Source organism: Myotis myotis, unplaced genomic scaffold (genome assembly GCF_014108235.1).
Source record: "Myotis myotis isolate mMyoMyo1 unplaced genomic scaffold, mMyoMyo1.p scaffold_m19_p_6, whole genome shotgun sequence".
NCBI lineage: Eukaryota > Metazoa > Chordata > Mammalia > Chiroptera > Vespertilionidae > Myotis > Myotis myotis.
Genome location: NW_023416368.1, coordinates 93,580,552 through 93,608,509, shown reverse-complemented (window position 1 = coordinate 93,608,509; position 27,958 = coordinate 93,580,552). Strand labels below are relative to the sequence as shown.

Below are 27,958 nucleotides of genomic sequence, written 5' to 3'. Positions count from 1 at the left end.
GATGCCTCATGTAGAGTCAGCTTTCCAAAGGGTATAGGTAGCCCTGGGCATATAGGTTTAACTAAGACTTGTAAACCTATGTACATGTGATTACCACGTCAGAGGCTAAAGATTTTTAGACAAACAAAAAATGTTAACATTTTTTTTTAAAAGATGAAAATAACTTACGTTTAGAATGCCTATCACAGAGGGCAGATGCCCTCATGTCACATAACCGAATAGTGCCTTTACTGCTGCTGTATACAAACGTGTTACAGCTATTTGGATGGAACTCTGCTGCTGTAATCACCTCTGTTAACTCTTCCATGTTGGCAGGCTTGATATCCACAATATCTGGATAGCATTTTATTAAGGAATTTCCACTTAGAAAAAAGGGCAAATATGATTTTACATTTTTCAAAGCACAAATATTCTGAATTGCATTACAGACCTTATTTGATCCCTTTAATGCCTACAAAAAAAATTCTTAGAAGAAAACATGGGCAAATTTTAAATCATTTTAGAATGCAGAGGTCTGTTTTTCTGACCATGATACAAATCCCAGAAGCCATAAAGAATAGGACTGATATAAGTTTATCTTCCTAAATATTAAGAAATTTAGTGTACATTCCAAACACAAGATAACAGAACAAAACTCTTCAAGGGAAGCAAAAAAGGGAAAACTATTTGCACCACAAAGGATGGAGCTGATTTACTTAACATAAAAAAGTGCTTTAAAAACAACCCAGAGATGGTTCAGTGACCCATGAACCAGGAGGTCGAGGTTCAATTCCTGGTTTTGGGCTCAATCACAGTGTGGGGTGTGCAGGAGGCAGCTGATGAATGATTCTCTCTCATCATTGATGTTTCTAGCTTTCTTTCCCTCTCCTTTCCTCTCTGAAATAAATAAAAATATATTAAAACCAAAACAAAACAAAGAAAAACAACAAAACATGCAAATCTAATGAAAAAAATTAGAAAATAAATATACAAATATGAAAAAAATGTTCATTTACTCATGATAAAAGAAATGCTAATCAAAACAACAAAAGAGGATTTTTACTAGCTAGACCGGTAAAGGTATAGGAAAACTGGCTCTTTTATACTCTATTAACAGATTATGAATTATAGTAAAGTGTTAATTTTTTCAAATGATATGTACTTAGAAATTTATAAATAGTAGTAAAAGCTGCTAACATTTTACCTTAAAAAAAAAAACACAAACGAAATAGCTTTATGGAAATCTAATTCACATACATACAATTCACCCATTTCAAATGTGTAATTCCATATAGCTAACATTTTACTTTTAAAACATATTTAAAAACGAGTATATTTGTATACATCTCTTTCTCTCTCTCTCTCTCTCTCTCTCTCTCTCTCTCTCTCTCTCTCTCTATATATATATATATATATATATATATACACACAGACAGTATATATGAGTGCCAGGTATATATGTTTATATATCACATACTTGTTTGTACACAGAATTTTCAGAATATAAACAATGAAAGTAGGATTTGGAGAAACATTTATATTGACTTTATTAACCCCCCCCCCCCCCCAAAACGAGAGAGAAACCAAATGGATACTAAAACTCCTATCTGTAATTTCCAGATGCCAAAGATTAATCCTCAAATCATCTGCAGATAAATATGTTTCATAATCACTATTAATGGAAATTGAGTTGATGTGATATGTATGAGCATTGGCAAATATTCTTCGTGGACTGGCCTCAACCATTAAATCCATGGGCCTAAAGACTGGCACCTGTCAACAAGACACATGAAAAAGTCATTATAAAATGTTCATTGTTTACAATAGCACCTAAGATTCATAGCACCTCATTTCTACAGTTTTTGAGGAACTATAAAACAGTACATTACACAAATTTAGTTTAAAAAGTAACTGATATTGATCTTCTGAAGTACTGAAATGAGTAAAATGAACAATCTAATTTATCTTCTTTTACAGGTAGCAATACTACTAGAATTTGCCATTCTTCCTAGTTCCAATCTTTTGCTTAAAAGACTTGCAGCCCTAGCTGGTTTGGCCCAGTGAATAGAGCATCAGCCTGCAGATCAAAGGGTCCCGGGTTCGATTCCAGTCAAGGGCACATACCTTGGTGGCAGGCTCCCTGAGCCAGGCCCTGGCTGGGGCTTGTGCAGGAGGCAACCAGTCGATGTGTGCTTCTATCACATCGATGTTTCTCTCTGTCTTTCCCTCTCTCTTCTATTCTCCCTAAAAAATCAGTGGAAAAATATCCTCAGGTGAGGATTAACAAAGACTTGCAAAGCTAATAGATGTTTATGATTTAAATTAAAGTGGTTAAAAAGGAAATTAGGCCAGTGTGTCTGATTCTTGGTTTTTGGTTTTTTTTGTTTTTGTTTTTTTTAGCTGCAACAAGATTTGGTCCATTTCTAGTTTTTTCATCTCCCAAGAAAATTAATCTTGAAAATTAAGTTTGTAATAGTTGATATTCAAACTACAAGAGTGGTGGAGAACGTGGCACAGAACATAACAGTCTTGTGTAGAATCCTGGTTCTGCCCATGGCAACAGTGTGACTCTATGTAGGTCAGGCTCTGTTTGAAATGAGAGTTTTAAGTGTCTTATCTAGTTACAGAATTGTTGGGACAGGGCAATTGTAATTATTCCTATTTAAGTTCTGCTCAGGATCTAGAATATGTAATATGAATACAAAATGCTGGTTTGGCTCAGTTGGTTGGGTGTTGTCTCGTGCACCAAAAGGGCACATGCCGGGGTTTCGGGCTTGATCCCCTCGATCAATGTTCCCCTCTCACTTTGATGTTTCTCTTCCTCTCTACCCCCTCTCAGTAAAAATCAATAAAAATATTTAAAACCCACGCATACATACAAAAGCACTATTCATGAGAATTAGAATAATTTTTTCTTATGTACTTACTCGTAGTGTAGTGACTGTAGTAGGATCTCTATACCTTCCATCTTCCTCTTTCAAGTTATACCCTTCTGGTCTTTTGTCCCTTTCACTGATTTTCCATAATTTTATAGTTTTATCTGGGGAGAGAATGAATAAAGTCCTCAAAAAAGGAGTAATACATATAGGAGAAAAACACTTTTAAGGTATATATAAACATGCCATTTCATATTTCATCTAAAAAGATACCAAGAATGCCCTGGCCAGGTGGCTCAGTTGGTTGGAGCATTACCCTGTACACCAAAAGGCTGTGGGTTCAATCCCCAGTTGGCACATACAGGAGGCAACCAATCAATATCTGTCTCTGTCTCTCTCTCCCTTCCTTTCTCTCTAAAATCCATAAAGCATAACCTCAGGTAAGGATTTAAAAAAAAGGAACGAAAAGATCCCAAGAATAAAATCTCTTATCTGATAAAACAAAAAAACCCACAAATTTATTACCTGGGAAAAACAGTATAGATATTGCACTTTTATGTTAATCAAATTCATAAAATTCCATTTGCTATTACAGTCAAGTCATAGCCAGGTCCTTACTGTTTAAAACCAAATAAAGCCAGAGGGGAAAAAGTTATATGGGTATATAAATACATATATGTCTATACACACATAAAAACATATATCTATATATGCTCAATACTTAGTTTTCAAAAGAGAACAACCAACAAAAATGGTTAAGATAGCCTAACTACTACTAGCAGATCCCACAAATTCCTTTACAGGCCTGGCCACCTGTTTAAATCTGTATTTCCCCATTGTATTAGCAATTCATAAGTAGGCAAATCTGACTGATTCAAGTCCTTCAAGACAAAATTCTTATGCATCAAGAATCTATAATATTTTTTTTAAAAATTTTATTTTGGAATTAAGTTGATTTCCAGAGAAATTACAAAGACAGCACATGTTTCCATACACCATTCACCCAGTTTCTTCTAATGTCAACATCTTAAGCAACCTGGTACATTTGCTAAACTAAGAAATTAACGTTGTACTGGTACATTCCTACTAACCAAACTCCTGACTTCACTCAGATTCCACCAGGTTTTCTACTAACTTTCCTTTTCTATTTTAGGACCCCACCCAGGATCCAAACAACACTTTAGTTATCAAGTTTTAGTCTCTCCAACTTTAACAATTCCTCAGACTTTATTTTTCATACAGTGCTGAGCAGTGGTGAGATATTTTGTAGGATGTCCCTCAAAAGGATAGGTTGGCTGTTTTCTTTCTTTCTTTTTTTTTTCTTCTCTTAAATATATTTTATTGAGTTTTTTTTTACAGAGAGGAAAGGAGAGAGATAAGAGAGTTAGAAACATCGACCAGCGGCCTCCTGCACACCCCCTACTGGGGATGTGCCCGCAACCAAGGTACATGCCCTTGACCGGAATCGAACCTGGGACCTTTCAGTCCGCAGGCCGACACTCTACCCACTGAGCCAAACCGGTTTCGGCGGTTGGCTGTTTTCTTATGATCAGAATGGAATCATGGGTTTTTAGGAAGAGCACCAGAGTAAAGTGAAGGCAAACATAGTGTCAACAGGACTTTTCTGCTTTAATCACTTGGTTAAGGCAGTATGTACCAAGTTTTTCCACTGCAATTACTATTTTTCCCCTTCCCATACTCTATTCTTTGGAAGTGAGTCACTAAGTTCAGTCTACACTCAAAGGGAGAATTAAGTTACACTTCTTGTAGGAATAAGTATCCATTCACATACTATTTGTAATCCTATCCTATATAATAAAAGGGTAACATGCAAATTGACCCTAACGGTGGAATGACCAGAACCTGGAACGACCAGAACGACCGCTCAACCAGTCACTATGAGGCACACTGACCACCTCTGGTCCCTTTCCCTGGTCGGCAGGCTCTGACTGCCTGATGGTGAATGGGGAGCCAGGGGTGGGGCTGGCTGTGGGCAGCCAGGGAAGATGGCCCTGATTGCAGGCCAAGCCTAGGGACCATACCTATGCACAAATTTCATGTGCCGGACCTCTAGTTCTCCTATAAGAAGCGTCCCTTCTCTCTCGCTTATTTGTTCAAATTTCTTTATATCACTATGGATGCATGCATATTTGTTTAATACTTTGTTATTCTAAAATTGCATTCATATAAGACTATCACATTCTTAATGGTCTTTCATAAGCAAATGAGCATAATGTAATTTTAAAAATAGTATATAAAGGCATGCAGGGACTCCTCTAGCCTGGCCACCTCTCTCTTGTCTGGTGGCGAAAAGCATGCCAGCTGCTCCCGTGGATGCCCTCTGCAAAGATGAAGTCTAAATAGGAAAACAAAACAAAACAAAACAAAAAACCCAGCTAACTCTACTAATGTTTCATCTAAACCCTATGTAATCATGTTTCTAGTTATTTGCAATTCAGTTATGTGTGTTTTCTATGTGCTATTTAATTTATATAATTTAGATACATCATTATATACTTTAGAATACTTCATTTCCAAATATGTAATATAAATGAGTCAAGCCTAAATTCTATATTTTGGGAGAAATTATCATCTAAAGATGATGAGGATGGCCCAACTGGCATGGCTCAGTGGTTGAGCATCGACCTCTGAACCAGGAGGTCATGGTTCAATTCCTGGTCAAGACACATGCTTGGGTTGTGGGCTCAATCCCCAGTGTGAGGTGTGCAGGAGGCAGCCAATCAATGATTCTCTCTCATCATGAATGTTTCTATCTCTACCCCTCTTCTTCATCTCTGAAATCAATATAAACATATTAAAAATAAATTTTAAAAAAGATGATGAGGATGCCCACCATGACTGTCTTATGGCCTGTTCAAATTCATCTACCTTAGAAATCCAGATAAAAAATTACAATATACTTATCAAACTTTCAAATGAGATGAAATTAGTTTGTGGTTCCCAATAGTGCTATCAGAAAAAAATACTAAAAGTTATGAAAAATCAGGTAAATATCTTTTGAAAAACAAATTAAACTTCAAAAATTTTAAAGTGATAAAATTTGTGACATAAGAGGGTAAAACATTTTTTCAAGTAGCATAAACATAGGACAGGATACAGAAATACTACACAATTTCAGTGCCGTGCTTGGGGATAAGGCAGGCTGGATATAAAATAATGTTTTAACAAGTCTAATTTAAAATTAAAAATATTTTTTCACTTATATGTTCTTTGGAAGTGACTTTTTAATCTGGAGGTCTTGGCCTATAGATGGAGATACTGATCAACTCCATAAAAGTGCATGCAAGATTTTGTGCTTTTATATGCAACTTTTCTGTGAAGGGATTGTAAGATTCTCAAAGATATGTTACTTCCAAAAATTTAAGAGCTATTGCTCTATGGTGATTCCCTAAACTGTCAAACCTAAGAAAAGAAGTATTCAAGAAGTCCAAAGGTCCATGTGTATCTCTGGCCATAAGCAGAGGGTTAGGACAGGTAAAACCAGGCTACCAAGCTTCCTCTTGTGGGAATGCAGCTTTAAACAAGATAAAAAATCTTATTAACAAGCTGTTAAAAAGAAATTTATTTATGAGTGAACTACCATTCTTATATTCAAGACCCATCTATCCATGGTCAACAGATTAAAGTTAGACCTTTTTGTAATGCGAAGGAATCGAGGAGAATTCCAAGGAAGGGGAAAGAAGGTAAAAGAAAGAGAATAAAATATTGAGGAAACATCAAGTGAATTAAAGTTATAAGAGATGACTATAAACTTAAACCTCCCATCCTTATTTTTACCCCACCATTCCCAGACACAGCAGTTTGTAAGATTCCCATTCTTATTCTATCCTTCCACATGGATATGCTAATTAGACCGGGCATCCTTCCTGACAACCTTCCGGATGAAGCTGAGGCTGCGAGGGAAGCACAGGTCCCGGTAGCCAGGGGAAGGAAGGCCTACTCTTGCATAAATTTCATGCATTAGGCCTCTAGTCTATAATAATAAAAGTGTAATATATTAATTAGACCAGACATCCTTTCAGACGAAGCCGGGGCTGCGAGGAAAGCCCAGGTACTGGGTGCCAGACTGGAAGCCAGTGCCAGCAGCCGGGGGAAGGAAGGCCTACTCTTGCATGAATTTCGTGCATCAGGCCTCTAGTCTTTTTGTGAGTATCAAGACCCTTTTATTACACATTCTGTGGAAGGAGGTATTATTTTTATTTCACAGAGAAAACTAAACAAAATATTGTAAAGGTATTACTCAGATTTAATAGATATTGAAATTTCCCCTTAATTGCTTTCTCTTTTTAAAGAATAACACTTTTCAGATATAGCTCAAATCCTACTCCTCCCATCCTTATTTTTACCCCACCATTCCCAGACACAGCAGTTTGTAAAATTCCCATTCTTGTTCTATCCTTCCACATGGGACTCTACTTTTATAGCATACAAAAATAAAAAATAAAGGCAGCCCTAAAATACCTGTATTTTATTTAGTATTCATTAACACCACCATCAACAACAAATAGACAAAAACCTATGATTCATTGTGTAATCTATAAAGTGCCCTTTAACTTTGCTAGGTATACCGGTTAATAATAGCGAATTTTATAATCAAAGAAAACACAATAATTTCAAGAGAAACATCAAAAGTGCTTTATTCAAAGTAATGTCCATCGCTAGCTACCCATTTCCCCATCTTTCAGGTAATTTGTGGATAAAAGTCCCAATAGAACTTTGTTTTGAGGCAAACCATTCAGAGACCCAATTTTCTACTTCTTCGTATGTTTTGAAATGCTGCTCAGAAAGTGCATGTGTCATTGATCGGAACAAATGGTAATCTTAAGGAGTAAGGTCTAGTGAATACAGCAGGTGGGTTAATGCTTCCCAGGCAAGATCTTTTAATGTGTCTTTAACTGGTTTTGAAATGTGTGATGGTGGATCATCATGAAGCAAAATTACTTTGCCATGTCTTCTGGAACATTTTGGTCATTTCACAATCAAAGCATGGTTCAAATTGATTATTTGTTGTTGGTAGCAATCAGTATTAATGGTTTCACCTGGTTTTAGAAGCTCATAATACACCACACCTTCCTGATCCCAACAAACATTGACCATTGTCTTCTTTCCGAAGTGATTTGGCCTTGCAGTCAATGTTGATGGTTGACCTGGAACAACTCATGATTTTGTGCATTTGGGATTCTCAAAATAAATCCACTTTTGATCGCCAGTCACAATTCAATGCAAAAAAGACTTTCTTTCATGCCATTGAAGCAACATTTTACTGATGACTTTTTGGTTTTCCATTCATCTTTCGTTCAGTTGATGTGGAACCCATTTTCCTTCCTTTAAAATCGTTCCCATTGCTTGTAAATGATCAGAAATTGCTGAGCATCGTTTAATCTTTCTGCAAGTTGTTTTTGAGTTTGACACACATCTTCAACCAATAATGCTTGTAACTGTTGGTCTTCAAACTTATTCAGTTGACCTGGACATTCTTTGTCTTTCACATTTGTATGGGCAGACAAATCATCAGGCAGAGACAAATCATTACTTTAAAGAGTTTAAACCAGCGTTCACAAGTATCTTGAGATGGAGCATGTTCACCATAAGCTTCCCCAAGTATTCAGCAACACTTTTCTTCAAAATAATGAATTATAATTTCCTGCAAATGCTCTTTTTTTGGCATAAAATTTGACATTTTTAAGCGTAAAAATATCTATGATGTTAACACCTTCAGCAAATTTGACATATGAAGTTTTGAACTTGTTGTCAAAATAGCATACATATCAAATCGCATATATATCAACATATGTGTAACTCCATCTATTGAAAAAAATCTGCATTATTAATCGGTACACCTAGTATTAATCAATGATTTTTCAAATTTACATAGTAAACCTATTTGGGAGACACTTTGATTTGTCTACAGAAAAGTACTACATAGATTCACATATCCCGACCTAACCACTGGAATTCCCAGTGTTTCTCCTTGTATTGAGCCTTTGTAGAGTTTAGTAACTAGAAAGGCTCATTTGGTTATACACTGCCTTGTTATTTCAAGCCACAGAAGTACAAGAAAGCCTGCAAGGAAGACACATGACCATAAGCTGGGAATTGAAAGCTATTTAAGATTCAATCCATAATTAAATCAAAATGGAATTTGCTTTCAAATAATACTGAGAGGGGAAGAAAGATCTGAGAAGCAAAATTAGCTATGAACTAAGAATTATTGAAGCTGGGTGGAGGATATGTAAATCTTCATTACACTATTCTATCTCAGCCTATATGTTAAAAATTCCCCTTTATTAAAAAAACAAAACAAAAAAAACACGATATCGCCACTAAGAAGTAAACTGGCAAATTATTAAGAATAAATATTCTAGCTCAGTCAGTGTTGCTTACTGCTGACCATCAACCTCTCTCTCCCTCTCTCTTCTCTGAAATCAATAAAAATATATTTAAAAACAAAACCTCCCTCTCTCTCTTTCTCTCTCTCCAGTAAATAAAATATATAACAATACACTTCCCTAGAACATTTACTTCCAAAAGTAGAAACTATATAATGGTAAAATTATATAGTTTATAGCATTATTTGATGTCAAAGAAAAAGCAGTATCTGAAATGCTATTTGAAATAATTTAGTTTACCACATAAATTAAAACTGAACCAAATTAGAAACCAATATATGACATGAGTATACACCGTACCTCAATCTATGACGCTATAAGTTATGAGCTTTAAATCATTATTTCTATTTATTTTTCTTTTAATAATCAGAGAGAGGAATGCAGTTTGTGTAAAGAGAGGGGTAGAGGTTACAAGTGTTAAGGGCTGCTTAGGAAACACCTGATGACTCAAAAAAAAAAAAAAAAATTGGGCTACAGGAAGCACACATCTATAGTGTCAGAGAGTGGCAAATGCATTTCAAAGAACTAGATACAGAGGGTGATGAGACCTAAACTGGATGAAGGGAGAATTCAGTATTTTCCACTGTGTTACCCCAGAAATCACCTGAGTATACATTCTGTGAATGGCAAAGAATGGTAAGATCTAGGTGCGAAAAATCTGCTTTTATTCAACAGTGAAGATCTGAGAAAATATGAGGTTTTCCCAACCCTCGTGCCAGCCTCAAAAAAGTTTTAATCTAAATTTTTACCGACTATGGCTACCCAGAATCTGGAAGGATCTCTCAGTCAATTTAATGTCTCTTCAAACCCCTGATTCCAAAAGCTAAACCAAGTCACAACAACTTATATGAAAAAAAAATTTAGAACTACAAAAAATGACCCAATTCTTAACTTGTCATAAAGGAATTTAAATTCTGCTAGAGTCACCACACAATTCTAACCCTCACTTAAAAACTTTTCCTGACAGTAAGAAAGCAACTTCTTCTAGCAATGAGGATGGTGGGAAGAAGGCAGTGTGTCAATTCCAGTTTGTGTCCTTGCTGGACTAGATCGAGTACGAAGAGTGCCCTCCTAGAGAATATCCTTGAATGGAGACCAACTTTTGACAGAGCATTTTGAATTTACAGTTTGAAATACTCTTTGGAGAGTTTGGGCACACTTAAAAAGAAGGAAGGGAAGAAAGGAAATTAACATTTACTGAGCATGTATTATGTACATTAGGAGTTATCACATTTGCTACTCATAACAATATGATAATACAGATATTACTATCTCCACTTTGCAGGTGAGAAAAATTTGACTCAGCATTAGTAACCTGCCTAAGACTAAGCCATGAAATGGCATAAAGAGAATCAGTCCATTCTTTTCACTACAAAATGTGTGTGCATGCAAAAAGAAACTTGACACCTGAAAATCTCTTTCATAGTATTTAAAAACTAAATGCAAATAAAAAAGGGAAAACATAAAAGAAGAGTTTATATTCTATGTGGGGAAGAAATATTTCCAAATGTCTATTTGTAAGTATCTCTTAACTACTCCTCTTTGAAATGGGAAACGTATCCTACAGAGTATGTGTACATACAAAGCACATGAAACAAAATTTACACTTACCATTGGTAGACAACAAAAACTGAGCAGCATTTTTCTGGGGTAACCACCTAATTTTGTTGATCTTTTCTTCTATTTCTAAACTTTTCAAGTAGTCAAACTCTGGTTCATGGCTCTGAAAGGTGCTGTAAACATTATATTCTCCTCTGCTATGAGACTGGATTTTGTTCTAAAATGGAAACAAAAATATTCGGACCACTGTTGAGAAAGATATCAAAATAGTAAACTTATCAGTTCCAATAGATCTTGCAGGTTCTGGTTAATTCATTACCTGTATCTCATATACAATTATATTCTGTTTTAAAAAAATATTTAAAGGCTTTCAAGGAAAAGAAAAAAGAGGAAAAGCTAAATAAAGTATAATGATTAAGCCCAATTTATAAGGAAAAGTGACTCTGAATTATGGATCAATTTGATTATTAATTTACTATTATATTTTAAATAGCATTGACTTAAACTGATAAAAACACTGAGCATCCTTAATACGGGTGCCCATTTAAAAAGTAAAGATTAAATGAGAAAAGCTTGCCAGAAACAGCTGGTAGATAGCTCCTATCCTAAACAAAGATAGTCCAATCAGGTACGACAGTTGGCCTTCAAGAAGGTGAAGGCAAAAACAATTACTGTCTTTGGGCAAGGCCGAGTTCTTTACCATACCAGATCCTGCACCCAAATTCTGTAAACATTTACTGCATTAACATTTTATTGCCCTTTCTTTACACATGGCTTTCATCTTTCTCCTCCCTTCCTCCTTTCCCCCTTTCTCTCCTTAATTATCCCCCCTCTTTCTGCCTTTCTCCCTTTACCATCTGCTTTCTTGTTCTCACCCATTTCTCTTCCCATTTCATTTTTCGTGTTTCCTTCTCTCCCTCCGCCCTTTATATCCTCTCCTTAAAAACAAAGTCATTCTCTAGTCTCTTGTAGTACCACAATCCAGTTATCAAATATTCAGGTTTTTCCAATAGTCCCCATGTCTTTTTACAACAGAAAAGCCAGCATCATACCTTACATTCAGTTGCCATATCTCTTTAGTTGGTAATAGTTTCTGGGTCTGTCTTAGTATTTTATGACACTGACATTTTTCAGAAGCACTGAGCAGTTTATTTTGCATAGTTCCTTTATTTGGATCTGTCTGATGTCCCCATTATTAAATACAAGTTCAGCACTTTGGGGCTGGAATATCACAAAAGGGATGTTGTATTTATCCCAGTGCATATAAGGAGGCAGGTGATGATGCTGATGTGACCTAGCACTGGTGATGTTAACTTTTCTTGTTTCAGGTAGTGTCTATGAGGTGTGTCCACTGGAAAGTTAGTATTTTTCTCTTTGTAATGAGTAATTATCTTGAGGGAGATACTTTGACACTATAGACTATTCTAAAACTTTCACTGACTAGTTCTACCATTCATCCATAATTCTTACTGAAACAATTATTGCTAGAGTAATTGTAAATGGTAATTTTAAAAAATGTTTCTTCTTGTTTCTACAATTATTAGCTGGCTTTTTATATTAAGAACTCCTTTCTCTCCTATTCAGTTTTAATTTTATTGTGATCTCATGGATACCTCTTCTATTTTGTCTTTTTATTTGGTATTTTTTATTATTTTGTTGTGTCTAATATTGGCTTATAAGGTTTACCACCTACATCTTTATCACAGCCTGACTAACCTACAGTACATTTTATTTATTTTAATTGATTTCGGAGAGAGGAAGGGAGAGGGAGCTAGAAACATCAATGATGATGCCCTGGTCGGTTTGGCTCAGTGGATAGAGTGTCGGCCTGCCGACTGAAGGGCCCCAAGTTCCATTCTGGTCAAGGGCACATGCCAGGGTTGTGGGCTCAGTCCCCAGTGGGGGGCATGCAGGAGGCAGCCAATCAATGATTCTCTCTCATCATTGGTGATTCTCTCTCTCTCCCTTCCTCTCTGAAATCAACAAAAAATATATTTAAAAAAAAAATGATGAGAGAGAACTGTTGATTGGCTGCCTCCTGCATGCCCCTTACTGGGGATCGAGCCCGAAACCTGGGCATGTGCCCTGGCCAAGAATCGAACCATGACCTCCTGGTTCATAGTGAATGCGCAACCAATGAGCCACACTGGCAGGGCAGTACACTTTAATTTGCTTCCTCCTAGCGTTTGTTCTATAATTTACATACAATTTGCTTCTACATGTAACCCTACAATACAGTGTTACTGTTTTGCTGTAATAGACCATTTGTCTTCTTTAAAAAAAAAAGAAACAGCTGACTGAGGCACACCTCCTTTCTCTGCCCACTTTAGAGTCAAGTCTCAATCAGTTATTTAATACTAGAGGCCCGGTGCACGAATGGGGTCCCTTGGATAGCCAGTTTTGGTCCGATCCCGACAGGAGGCAGCCCGATCCTGTGAGTTGAACATCTGTCCCCTGGTGGCCAGTGTGCGTCATAGCGACTGGTCGACCAATCATTTGGTTGTTCAGTCACTTAGGCTTTTATGTATATACTAGAGGCCCGATGCACAAAATTCATGCAAGGGGCTTGGTTCCTGCCTGCTGTGGCGGCCGCCTCTACCTTGGCCCTCACAGCCCTGGCTTTGTCCGGAAGATCATCTGGAAGGACGTCCAGTATAATTAGCATATTACGTTTTTACTATTATCTGGACTAGAGGCCCAGTGCACAAAATTTGTGCGGGGTGGGGGTGGGGGGGTGGGGGTGGGGGAGTGATTTCCCTCAGCCCGGCCTGCACCCTCTTGCAATCCAGGACGCCTCAGGGGATGTCCCACTGCCGGTTTAGGCCCGATCCCGCAACATCCCTCTCACAGTCCAGGATTGCTGGCTCCTAACTGCTTGCCTGCCTGATTGCCCCTAAGTACTTGCCTGCCTGATGGCCCCTAACTGCCTGCCTGATTACCCCTAACCGCCTCTGCCTCAGCCCCGCACCCGGGCTTCTCTCCCTCTGGCCGGCTGTAGGCACCCGGGACCCAGGGCAGCTTTGCCTGGGATATGGCTTTGTCAGGAAAGCCGTCCTGTCTATCCGGTCTAATTAGCATATTACCCTTTTATTAGTATAGATGACATATTGTCCTCTTCCTTTCTCTTTCTCCTGCCTGTCTTTAGGTAATTTCACTGCACCATTTGACCCCACCTCCCATCCAAGACTAGAGTTATAAAGCTCTAATAGTCATTAAATATACATTCAGAGTTATCCAGCAAACCTCACCCCACAGCCCCATTAACAACTGCTTACCATCCTGAAATTAGCCTTCTTATATTACGAGCATAGCACACACTGGTAATTTATTTCATTTACTATTAGTGAGTGTGAACATAGTTTTAAGTTATTAGATAAAGGGACTACTTGTGAACTTCTTTAGTTAACACTAATACCTTAGCAAAAGTGAGAATTCTAACTGTTCAGAATTTTATCTTTTAACCTATCATCATGATCCAAAATCTTTCCATAAAAAACATTGAAAGTCTAGTTCAAAAAAGAACCTATGGAAAAACCATTGAAAAGATATTATTAGTCAACGATTTAAAAATAAAAGTGAATTTTCAGATAAAATGTTTAACACTACTTGTTAATAAGAATAGCCCATTAGTTACTAATCTCCATATAAAAAGAAAACTTATTTGTCATCACACCCTGGAGGCATATGTTTTGGGTTGTTTTTTCTAGTAGCTTCATTATTTGTATTGATCATTCATGGTTACAATTCTATCTGGACCCTCTGATAGCAATACCAATTGTTATTGAGTGGATTTGTCAATATTAGGAATGCAGAGCAGCCTTGGCCAGATAGTTAGAATGTTGTTCTGATGCGCCAAGGTTATAGGTTTGACCCCCCAGTCAGGGCACATCCAATAAGCAACCAATACATGCAGACATGAGTGGAACAGCAAACTGATGTCTCTCTCTCTCCCTCTAAAATAAATAAGTTAAACAAATTTTTTAAAAAGAATGCAGTGTGTATGAAAGGTGTAAAAATTTTAAAAAGAACCTTAATCTCATTACCATAACCTCATACCAAATTAGATAACCCAATTCATTATATATGCATACACTAAAACCATTTTAAAAGAAATTCCAGAAATCTCCCACCTCTAATTACTCACTCAGTCTCAAAAGGTTAGTCACGTTACTCTCCAAGAAACTACAATAGCAATTCAATTTTTTAAAAAATATATTTTAGTGATTTTTCACAGAGAGGAAGGGAAAGGGATAGAGAGTTAGAAACATCGATGAGAGAGAAACATCGATCAGCTGCCTTCTGCACACCCCCAACTGGGGATGTGACCGCAACCAAGGTACATGCCCTTGACCGGAATCGAACCTGGGACCTTTCAGTCCACAGGCCGACGCTCTATCCACTGAGCCAAACCGGTTAGGGCAGCAATTCAATTTTTAATATGAATATTGTGCTTTATATTTAGCAAGAAACTAGTCTACGTACATTAGGTCCTACCTAGAGCTACAGATTTAATGACACAGAATCTCTACCTTCAAGCAACTTATGTATGTGAAACTTTAGCCCAAAGCAGAAATTAAGGTCCATATAAATCAGGTAGGCAATATAAAGAGCCAAGGGCAAGCACATAACCATTCTATATTTAAAAACTGGGTCTACACAGGTCAAGCTTTATTTGATGAAAAGTAAAGAAAAGCACAAACTTATGAAAATATTTCCTAAAACAGAAAGAGAACATAATACTAAAGAATCAGGAATAACTACATGGATCTAAACAAAATCATAGAGGTGCTTGGCAATGTCAACGGAGTGCAAGAAGTTTCTTTGTAGCAGGAAAAAAAACTAACACACAAGGAAAAAATTACATCTAATGGTTAAAACTTCTACGCTGGGCTCATGTATTAACATTCACTCTCTCCTGACAATCTGCTAAAATTACAGTAAAAAGGATTTTTAAAGACAAATTGACAAGATAAAAGACTAACAGCAGAGATGACAGCAGCCATCACAAATGGAAGAGACCATAAAACAGATGCACGAATGGTAACTGACTTAGTGGACTACAGAGAGCTGGACCTATGTCCAGCAGTAGGATCTCTCCTAAAAGTTGGGGAGGGGTGTTCACATTATAATGACCATGACAGTGTTGTTCTCAGTATGAACTAAGTATAGTGAGCATAATCTCATGTCTTTAACACTGTGCCATTCGAACAAGAATGCATCAAAGTCAAAGAAGGCTTTTTTGTTTTTATTCTAAAAACTCTCCTACAACTAGAGACTTGTGATACATTCTAAAATGCCTCATATTTGGGTTTTCTTGCACAATTCTTTGCACCTCCCTTTTTTCTTAGCTTGGCATTGTAATCACTAAGAAGGGGTCTTTTTTATTAACCACACAATCTATTTATGTGAAATTTTCTAGAATAAATATAGAAGTGTTTTATCCCTGCCAAAACCGGTTTGGCTCAGTGGCTAGAGCGTCAGCCTGCGGACTGAGAGGTCCCGGGTTCGATTCCGGTCAAGGGCATGTACCTGGGTTGCGGGCACATCCCCGGTGGGGGATGTGCAAGAGGCAGCTGATCGATGTTTCTCTCTCATCGATGTTTCTAACTCTCTCTATCTCTCTCCCTTCCTCTCTGTGAAAAATCAATAAAATATATTAAAAAAAAAAAAAGAAAAAAGAAAAAAACTATCTATAAAAAAGAAGTGTTTTATCCCTAACACGTGATAGTGTCGGGCATATAACAGACATTCAACGAAGATTTTCTACATGCACAAAAATTACAACAAAAAGAATGAATAAATGGTGGTGCTGATATGGTAAAGAGAGGTTGGAGTTAATCTGGTAAATGGAGTACGGTGCAGAAATGAGAAGGAATGGGTTAGATGCACACATAGCAAGACAGGAGGATCTTGAAAACACAGTTCTTATTGAAAAAAAGTAGGGCTCAATGAACTGAGGCACAGGCTTCTTCATATACATTAAAAACACAGTACACAAAAACAAAATTACACATTTCAACACAGATGCAAAAATAATCTATAAATATATAAAGGGATACTATGTCACTTTAAAAGCAAAGTAATGAAGACAGAGTGGTATTCACACATGGATTGACAAATATAACAATGGAACAGAAAACCCAGAAACAAGCCTGAATTATGGTAAAGGTGGCACTGTTGAGCAAGGATGGTCTTATCATTGAATGATTTTCAGTGAACTGGCTATTCATATGTAACAAAATAAATCTTGACCCCTACTATCTCAACCTACTCATGTAAACTGATGCCAGGTAAATCAAATATAAATGTGAAATGTTCAATAATTGGGTTTTAGGACACTGTCAAAGACAGCTTTCTGCAATGATGATAATAGCCTGTATCTGTGATGTCTAAAATGATAGTCACTAGCCACATGTGGTTGCTTGAGCACCTAAAAGGTGGCTACTGTGACTAAGAAAGTAAACTTTAATTTATTAAAATTTAAATAGCCAGTGGAGCTAGTGACTACTAGAAAAGCACAGCTCTAAAAGATAATGGGAATATATATATCCCTGGACCTTGGGGTAGAGAATATTTCTTATACAGGACAGAAAAGGCAGTAAACCTAAGGAAAGCACTGATACATTGTATTGTATTAATATTAATAACCTCGATTTGTCAAATTACATACCATTCAGAAAAATGAAAAGGCCAAGTCATAAAATGGAAGACACTTCAAATAAATATAACTAACAAAGAGTTCATATTCAAAAACTGAAAAAAAGTAAAAATTAAAACCACAATAAGATGCACTTATAACCTCCAAAATGTTTGAAATTTTAAAATAAGTGACAATACAAAACATTGGCAAAGATGTAAAACAGCTGGAAATTTCACATATTGTGCATGAAAATAAAATGGACAGAACCACTTTTTACTGTGCTGTCTCCTAAAAATGAATACCCTACCCCATGATACAGTAATTCCATGCATACCTATGTACACCAAAAAACACATCATCAAAAATGTTCACAGCAGCTTGACAGTCATAAATGAAACAACCAAAGTGTTTGCATCTACAACACAATGGATAAATTGTGGTATAGTAGTAACACAAAAGAACATTTCTAGGAATGAAAGTGAGCAACTTATGTCTACACAAACATAACACTGATCAAAAGGGCCAGAAACAAAATACTATATGATTCCAAATTTCTAAGAGGCTCTAAAACTTTAGGCCAAATTAAGTGTCAGAAGACAGGCTTATAAGGAGAGGAAGGAGAAATTATGGACTGAGAAGGGGAATGAGAAGGATTTTGTTACAGGGTAGTGACAAGCTAGGAAAATTTCAGAGCAGGAGGAATAGGAAACTGAGACAGAAAAATAAAGCCAAAAAGCTTTGCAGGGTGCTTTTAGTAGGGTCTTATCTTGAAATCAAAGCGCTTAAAACCCCTCTTTCTCACAAAAGAATGCAGGAGAGGAGCAGGAAAGGAATCCTAATACAACTTTCCACTAACTAGAGACTACTTAGTGCAAATCATCCTGAAGTTGTTAAAGCAGCAGGGATGAGAGGGAAAGAGTGCAGTCTATCTCATCCCACTGTTTAACCAGTAAAGCCAGCAGTCTTGGGTTTGTCAAGATGAAGTTACCAGGTGCTTCTCATAAATTCTGGGAAAGCCAGAATTCAAGTTCTTTCCTCATTGCTATAAAGAAATAAAACTGATTTTTTTCTGTGCGATTTATATAATTTCGGGCTTATTACTTAGAGCAGTTAAGATTTTTTTTCATTGATTAAACAATATCCAGTATTGTGGGTATTCATCCCAATTTATACAGTATTAATTTTTACCCAATTGACTGGGTGTGTGATATTAGAAAAGTTATCCTTCTCTAAATCTCAATTCATTTATAAGTTTGTAGTAAACAGAGACATAAGATAGTAAGTGAAGACTTAGATTGCAATCATCATTTTCCTGTGAAGATTAAGTAAGATTTAGGGGCCTTGGCAGATAAACTGTTGTTGCTATGCCCAGGTTAAGAATGGGAAAGCTATGGGGGCAGAAAATTAGGACATGTGGGTTGTAGAGTAAGGGATTACCTCTTTGTTAACTGTAAAGACTTTAGATGAGTTCATCTGTTGTCTGGTCCCCCCAGTTTCTTTATAGATAAACTAGAGGCCTGGTGCACGAAATTCGTGCACAGGGTTGGAGGGTCCCTCAGCCCCGCCTGCACTCTCTGCAATTCAGGACCCCTACACCTTTTTCTTATCTAGCTAACCTTTTCACATTTAAAAAAATTAACTGAAATACAACCTACTCTAGGGAATCCTCTTTGAACAAATCTCTTTACAATCTGTATTAAGTATTTTCACAGTATATCATTCTTTTTCTTTAACAGCAACTTAGAGTGGATACATGTGCTACTCATTCTTGCATCTTAATTTTTTCTTCTTGCTCTTGTAATAGCGAAGCTTATCCAATTTACATTTGCCCTTCAATGGCTTATATTTGGTTCAGTTTCTAGTTGGCTCCCTGCTTTTTTTTTTAAGCAATAAATTCGGGGTGTGATAGTAAGCCTCACTTGTAATCAAGCCTATACGTCTCCCTATCTGAATATTTCTATTAATACCTATCACTTTAGCATACCAGAGACTGTTCATTTATAGAAAATAACAATGTCACTTGATCATTTGATCTTCTAGTAATATTTTATAGCAAGATGTATTATTCTAGTAATTTAACTATTACAAAACTGAGGCGTGCAGAAATAAATCACATTGAAAAAAGAATGACTCAAATATCAAAGCATAGTACACTTAGGGCCTCCCTTGTCCTGTGCCTCAGATATCATAGCATATTACACAGTTCACATGGAACTCAGTTTCCTTTAAGATAGGAAAAGATCCCATACGCATGAAGCAGCTACTTCCACACATATTTTTTTTAATTTAATTCACAGCACATACTCTTAGTACTAATTGTTGGAAAATCATCCTAGCAATTGCCTCTGTTCCTCTCTGTATTGTTGCCTTACATACTGATGTCATTACTGCGCTTTTATCATCCACTCGCTCTAATAAGACTGTGAATTATTTAAGGGCAGAGATCATGACTTGAGCTTGTGTGTTCCCTGTCATGGTGCCTAGATAAATACTCAAATGCCATCCAGTCCAACTGACCGTTGCTGGAGACCTCTGATTTTTATTTAAGGGGCCTTACTTGTTCTGTGCCTTTACAGAGGGGTGAGTAGTGGCTGAGGGAATTTGAGGAAACCCAGACAGAATTCTCCTCCTAAAAGATTTTGCTAAGCTGGCACCTGGGACTGCCAGGCATTTGTCCAATTAAAACCCGGACACACAGCAATAACAAAGGCACTGGTCTCCTACTTCTAATGCCTAGGGATCAAACCCCAGTCTGCAGGAACTCACCCCCACAGTCAGGACCTGGCCGCTGGGTGGACCTGGGCTGGTGCTCCTAACTCTGGGGAGAGGGAGACTTCCCATGACTGCAGGCTAGAGGCCCCGGACTCCACGCCACCCACCTGAACAGGTCCATAGCACAGGCTGGTCAGCGGAGCGGCTTCTTCACCTGGGATCATGGGGAGGCCTGGCCTGGCCTGTTTGCTCCGTGATGGGCGCCGGGCTGGGGGGCGTGGACCCAGGCCGCTGCCTGGTGCCAGCGCACGAGCACGCGGCCACAGGATGGGAACATCCGCTTGGCGCCTGTGCCCTTAGGCCCGGAGTGGCCGGGGGCGTTCTGGGAGCCTGACTGCTCAGGGCCTATAGGCTAGGAGCGGCCTGGGTCCCGAGGATGTTCCCGGGACCCAGGCCGCTCAGTGCCTGCAAATTAACCCTCCATCTTTGTCGGGTTAATTTGCATACTCTCCTGATTGGCTGGTGAGTGTAGAGGAGGGAGGGTAAATTTACATGTTTCTCTTTTATTATATAGGAGGATAGTGATTGCATTATCAGGGGTTGTAGATTCGGGGCCCATAAACTATGCAAACTCTCAGGGATTTTGTGAACTTGGATGCAGTGGAAATTAACACATTTATTTTCACTAACCTCTAGCTGCAATTCAGCACTTCTTCCAATTATGGATGGAGGCAACAAACCACAGTATTAGCAACACCTGTGACTTTGTCACTACAGAAATGACATGTTTTAAAAATCACATTCCAGCATAAAAAACACAATACTTATAATACATTGGAGAACATATTTCAATATGATTTCCTTCATAATCCTATGTATTTCATGCAATTAAAACATTCTGAGAAGTCCATAGAATTTATAAGGCCACTGAAGGGAATCAATGGCACAAAAAAGGTTAAGAACCCCATATAAATTCGAAACAGACCAAAAAATAAGAATAACTTTTATTATTATTCAGAATGCCACAGTATTATCTCCCCCCATTGCCCCTTTTTGGTTAATCCTCACCTGAGGATATTTTTCCATTGATTTTTAGGGAGAGTGGAAGAGAACGTTAAAGACAAAGAGAAACATTGATGTGACAGAAACACACAATGATTGGTTGCCTCCTGCTCAAGCCCTCACCAGAGACTGGGCTGGGGAGGAGCCTGCAACCAAGGTATGTGCCCATAACAGGAATTGAACCCAGGACCCTTTGGTCCGCAGGTAGACTCTATCCACTGAGCCAAAACGGCTAGAGCAAGATCCCATTTCTTGATTCAAGGGAAAGTTACACAAGTGTTTGTTTTGTGAAAATTCATGTAACTGTATACCTATAATTCTGTGCATTTTTCTATATGCACGATCTATCTTGGCAAAAATACTTAAAATTATTTTTAGATGATATAAACTTAAAACTGCATTTTGGAGCTTTTATCATTATCCTGGTATTGGAATACAGACCATTTTAATTTTATATATTTTATAAAGTGAAATCCCTAAAGGACTTTTAAAAAAAGTAAAAGTGTTGGGAGTCTTGAGGCTCCAGAAATTCTGGTTTAGTGGTTTTGAGGTGCAGTTTAGGAATCTACATTTTAAATACATGCCCCAGGTGATTCTGACATTTTATACTCTGAAAAGCACAGCAGATTAGAGTGTGAATGAAAAGAATAGAAAAGGCCTAGTAGCTAAGAAAAGAACCTTATTTTATAGATATTTTGATTTGAAAGAAACCATGGTGATATTTTTTTGAACGTGTGTATTCTTTCTTCCTGACAGGCATCCAACCCTTATGTATTTATTTCCATACACGAACTAATCTCTTCTTTACACACAAATCCCTAAATATTAAGACTCTTCATAGGTTTTTCTGGCTATACCTCGATCCCTTCAACCATTCCCCACTGACATGTCTCAATTTGCTACTCTGATTGCACACAGTAAGTACTATGTTATGTGAATGATGCTACATCACCTTAAATCAGGTCTTCTCTTTCACTTAAATAAATAGCAAACTAAATCAAACCCTTTTTATAAATGGTATTGAATTCTGGACCCTTACTGACCATGTGGTGGCGTGTGATGCCTCATGGAAATAATTTTACCCTTGTGCTTTAACTTCCCTATATGCCCTGCTTCTATTACAGAGATTCTGTCCAACAAAAACTACTCAATCATATTAGTTATGAAAATACTATTAAATGACACAGTATCACCAGGCTGAAATATATTTAAACTGAATCAAGATCCTCTAATGATTACTGGGATTCTCTCATTGGGGGATACAGGCAGCAAGAAGATACCCCATGGGATTATAGGAAGGGGACCTGCAATGTCTGAAGAGTAAAAGAAGTGAGACAGAACAGTGGGTTAAAGATGTGATGTGCCAGGTTCACTGATGCTACTGTATGACTTTCTCTTAAATAACTGAGGACAACAAAAAGAGTGAACAATAAATGGTCTCCAGTCATGTGAAGTTTTGCAAGGAAACCTGCCAAACTGGAAGCTGAAGGAGAGAGGATAAAGCCACAATAGTGCAAATGCCATTGTGTTTTGCAAACAGCAGCAGCATCATTATCATAGACTAAGATGTATTCACTGGACAGGTACTAGTGTGTATCCTGGAATGTACCATCACAGCTGTGGTTGTCAGAAGAAGCTGAACTGAAATTTAGAGAACCAAATTCTAATTCCAGAGCTTGTATTATAAACTTTTCCTGGGATTTATCTAGAAATTGAGCCAAATTTTTGACCATCTCTAAGTTCTCCTCTTCAAAATGCAACACTATTTTACACACACACACACACACACACACACACATACAAATTCATAAAATATAATATAAATATGTTAGGTACTGAAATAAAGGTGCCTCCAGAAGTGTACGGTACCTACGTTTATACTCAATGATGTAGGTGTTGATTTTGCTGATGACAAGACTATTATCAGAAACTCCAGTATACGAGAAGGCTTAAAAATGTAGAAAATAAATTAGGTAAAATGCACCAAATTAATGCTAATAAGATCAAGTTCCGGGGTGGGAAATTCAATTATTATCATCATCATTATTTAATCTATCACGTAAAAAATACAATGATATTTATACTAAGTAATTCTCAAAAGACATACTACTAATTCAAAATTCTAGATAATGAATCTTATCTTGAATTCTTAAATGCAGTTAACGATGCTAGATACATGAAAAAGGAAGTCCCTTTTTCCTACCAGTGTCCCTTTAACACTAGAAAGACTGAAATTTAGTATATACCTATATTGCCCAAAAGCAGTCAAGATGACTGCATTGTGAAAGAATAATATCAGAGCACTCTTCACTTATGTTCCTTAGCTTTTCCAGTAACTCACTTCTATTCGACATTTCTTTCATGAATTTAGGGCGCAAAAGAAATAAAATAAACAACTTATTAGAACAAGTATCACTGCATAAAGATTCGAATAACAAGTACTAGTTTAGCTTATTGAGCAACTGCAACTTATCAAGTATCGACAATTTATCATGTACTTGTATGTTATCATGTGACGGTAATCGAAAAAAAATGAAAACTGTTATTTCAATACAGAGCCGAACTGGTCATATAAGAAATTTACTCAATTCAATAATAAGAGTTAAAATTTCCCCAAGCAGTCAAAATGACTGCTTTTGGGCAATATAGGTATAACACACATATATATACCAGAAACGAAGGAGGGGGAGGTAACTACAATTATTAATAAACGCATTTATATGTTGTACAAAAAGTCACAAAATTCTAAGACATTGTGTCCTTATATACATAATTGTTTTTCTAATTGAAATTAAAAAGCACTCAAAATGACTTCCTTGGGCAATCTAGTGTTAAAAATGTCAGTCACTTTGCTAATGCCTTCTTAAATATTTTAAATATGAGTGCTTTAGATTCTTCAATGAAACTTCAGTAAAGAATCACAGGAAATGTTGGCCATATTATCCGATATAAGTAAAATGTGTAGCAGATTCAGTAACTCCATGTTAGATCTTTAATTCCAATTCAATATATTACTGACAGCCTTTAGGAAAATATTAAGCATTGCTTTGACTACATTTATTGAATCCCTATTAAAATAAATCTCCTCCATTAAATGAGTCATTTTTTTTCACATTTAATTTTTACTTTAATAACAAACCACCTTCTATTGGTGAAAATGACCTCATTCAAGCAAAATATTTCTAAATTAGTTTTAAATTAACAACTTAGATTTTAAAGTAACGTAAGGCCCTCATTAAAAATGTAGACTCTCAGAAACCCTCAATGTAAGCAAGATGTAACTTTTAAGAAGCAAAGTTAATTTTAAATGTTTTTCTCAAAACACCTTTCTTTAAAAACAAAAAAGTATAGAAAAGTCACTGAATTTCAGTAAAAAATTAAAGGGCAGAGAATGCCTATGGGAAAGGCAGCTGTAAATTCTGAACAGCAAAATTAACATTCATATTTTTGTTCTCGAAGAGCATTGAAAAGATGACACATCAGAAATTTTGGGTTCTAGTTGTTAGTTCTACCACTAAGTAATCAAGTGATCTCTTAAAATACCTTGCCTCTCATTTGTAAACACACTGAAATTGTAATAATCTGTAAGGTTGCGTTTCAACCAAGTATTTCAAGATTCTTATGGTCAAATTTTTAGCTGCTTGAAAATAGGAACAGAAAACTGATTTTGCATCCCCATTCCCACAAGGATATTCTTTGTCAAGAAAACCTTGAGTCTTATTTTCTTCCAACCAAAAATAATAAATAAAAGGAGACATACTTAGTGTATGTGCATCTTCTAATCAGACACTATTAATCATTTCTTTTAAAATTAAATTACCTACCTCACTGGGGTGTTGTGAGGATTAATTCATTAGTATTTGTAAAGCACTTTGAGATCCTCAGGTCAAAGGCGCTATAGAAGTGCAAAGTAGTAGTATTATTACTAGATTCTTTGCTTATTTAAGGAATTTCACAATCCTTTAAAACCTAACTCTGTGTTATAAATTTAGACATCTATTTGTAAAACCTTGTACATAACCCACATTATTCTTAACTATTTTAAAATATATTATAGGTAGAGAAGGGCAGGATGTATAAAAAATAATTTTAAAGGTTTAATTTTGATCTACAAATGGAGAAAGAGAGTCAGGAAAATCTAGTGTGACAAATTTTGTTTAGATAAAATTTTAGTGAGAAATCTATCGATCAGATTTAGAAGTGTGCCTAACTTTTGTACACACAACAAAAAACCACTTTAATTGCCGATTCTGCAATGAGAAATTCCTTTCTTCAAAGAGAAAAGGAAAATAATTTTCAAATCAATTCCATTTTAAAAGGGGTACTGAGCTTATATACATGCAACTGTCATGTAAACCTTTATATTTAAATCAGAATAACAGTATCAGTATGGACTGACATAAAAATAATTGAGCGACTTTTTCTTTAAGCTGGCCTCCCACGCCCAACTACACAAAGTAAACTAAGCAGTGAGAGGAGGTCAAAGCAATTTTGCTTTATGGAGTTTTAAAAGAAAAATTAAGAGGGCCAAAGCTTCAAAACCAGTTAATATCTTGGATTACTCCACCACTCCCCACCCCTTTTCCCCAACAAATCTTTTCACAATTAAAGCATTGTTTAAAAATTAAAGCACACACACGTACACACACAAAGCTAAGAGAAACAGTATACATGGGCTAATCATCTCAATAAACAGACATTTCTTTTAAAAACTGCCAATACCCTCTGATGAAAATTCTCTAGTGCAATAGAAGCTCCAGTCCCAAGAGCAAACTGAAATTTATGTTATAACTTTAAAACACTTACCTCCTGCTCCTGTTGAAAGATGACAACTCTACCACCTTTATCTCCTGTTGCTAGTAATTCTCCAGAATGATTAAATTCTACTGTAGAAATTATATCTGCTGTATAATTGAAACAAACAAAAATAGGCATTAGTTTTTCTCTCCCAACTCCCTAGAGTTTTAGAACTTTGCATGCTTTCCCTAACATATTCCAAGTCTATACATACAACCTGCCATCAGAAATAAAATAAATCTAAAGTTCTTTCATAAATATTTTGGTTCATCAAAAAAAAATTCTCCCCAGAATAAACCAATATGACACACTATTTTAATAAACAGGAACACAACAAGTAATAAAAGTGGTTTATTAATATTTCATAACATTCACAAATGTAATGAAATCAACAACTTGTGAAACATTCTATGATAGCACCATTAAACATTAATAATCATCTTGCTAATTTTCTTTCTTATATACTTTTGATAAGCTCTTTTATGCAAACCCAAAGATGCACTCTAAAATTAAGGCAGATATAATTAAAATGGGAAAAATATTTAAATGTAAAAATAATTTCAGATGAAATTTTAAGCCATAAATTCATAAACTCAAATTATGGCCTCTCAAACAAAAATGTGCAAACAGAACACACTTATGCAGATATGCTTTTTGCTATATGCACCTTCAGTATGCACAGCTCTTCTGTGGCTCCCATACACTGCAGGGGCACTAGAATCAGACACACTGCACCCAAAGTTGGTGCTAACTTCACAGTCAAGTTTAAATAAAATTATCAGGGTTTTTTCCTTGCTTTTTGACACCAGAGCTATTTTCCTAAAGAAAAAAAATCTAAGTTACAGAATTGGGTATTAAGATAAAGCAATACACTGTACCACTCACCACTGTTACTAACAAGTTCTTCTTGTTAGCATTATGCCTCATTAGGGAAGACTCCATCATTTTAAACAAATAAGTCAACTTTTTCTACAAGAAAGGGGTTATTTTCTGGTCTACATAAGATTTTAACAGCCCTAGCCTGTTTGGCTCAGTGGACAGAGCACAAGCCCATGGACTGAAGGATCCCAGTTTCCATTCCAGTCAAAGGCATGCTGGATCCTGGCCCTGGATCAATGCTCATGGGGGTCGAGGCTCATGCGGGAGGCAACCAATCTATGTGTGTTTCTCTCCTCCCCGCCTTTCACTCTCTCTAAAAATCAATGGGAAAATAACCTCAGGTGAGGATTAACAAAAAAGAATTTAATAATGCAACTTTATAAAGAACACTATGTCCCTAAAAATGTACTGACCAATAGATCTTATCAATAATCTGTCCAGCATTGCATTTTACAATTTTCTTTTTTTTTAGTGATTTTTCCAAGCCCAGCTTGATTTTGGAAAGCTTTCTTTGCTTTTTCCATTGTCTAGGTCCAAGGCATTTTACCTTTCTGAAACTCTGAGAACCTAATGAAAGTTACACATGCTCTCCCAAGAAATTGTACAAATTTAAATGCACACAAAAATATGCATACAATTTCATAGGGTCTGGACAGCATCTCACTTCCAGGTTAAAAATGTTAGCCCAGACAGCCCACCAGTCAGTAGTATTAGGAATAAATAATGTTTACTGTTTACACTGCATACATATGTGACACAACGGTGTAAAACAATGTACTGGACTACTCTATAAAGCCAAATATCAACTAGTACTTAAAAGTCGATCTAGTAGGTGCTCTGTACTGCACTGACTCATATAGTGAATATAATAAAGCATTACAAGCATACCTAGTTCCTTCACTTAAAGCACAATAGAGTACAGCTGGAGAGAGAAAATAAGTAGGAATTAACAACATTAGGAGGTTAGGTTCTAAAATCAGGGAATGAGGTAAAAATCATACATAGTAAAAAGTATCTTTATTTTTTTATTAAATATATATTTT

At 36.5% G+C, this 27,958-nt stretch overlaps 1 protein-coding gene across 5 annotated transcripts in view; it reads right to left on the bottom strand.

The window, feature by feature from the left end:
* PPP2R2A (protein phosphatase 2 regulatory subunit Balpha) overlaps positions 1-27,958 on the bottom strand; it is a 99,078-nt gene that overhangs the window by 8,405 nt on the left and 62,715 nt on the right. For 3 of the 5 annotated variants that reach the window (XM_036315506.1, XM_036315505.1, XM_036315507.1), the window contains exons 3-7: positions 26,046-26,143; positions 10,877-11,042; positions 2,907-3,019; positions 1,575-1,752; positions 169-333 (exon numbers count right to left, since the gene is read on the bottom strand). In XM_036315506.1, the coding sequence (XP_036171399.1) occupies positions 169-333; positions 1,575-1,752; positions 2,907-3,019; positions 10,877-11,042; positions 26,046-26,143 (720 nt within the window). Of the gene's footprint in view, positions 1-168; positions 334-1,574; positions 1,753-2,906; positions 3,020-3,380; positions 3,480-10,876; positions 11,043-17,495; positions 17,515-26,045; positions 26,144-27,958 lie in introns of those variants that run through there. The other 2 variants (XM_036315508.1, XM_036315509.1) reach the window with 2 other exon arrangements.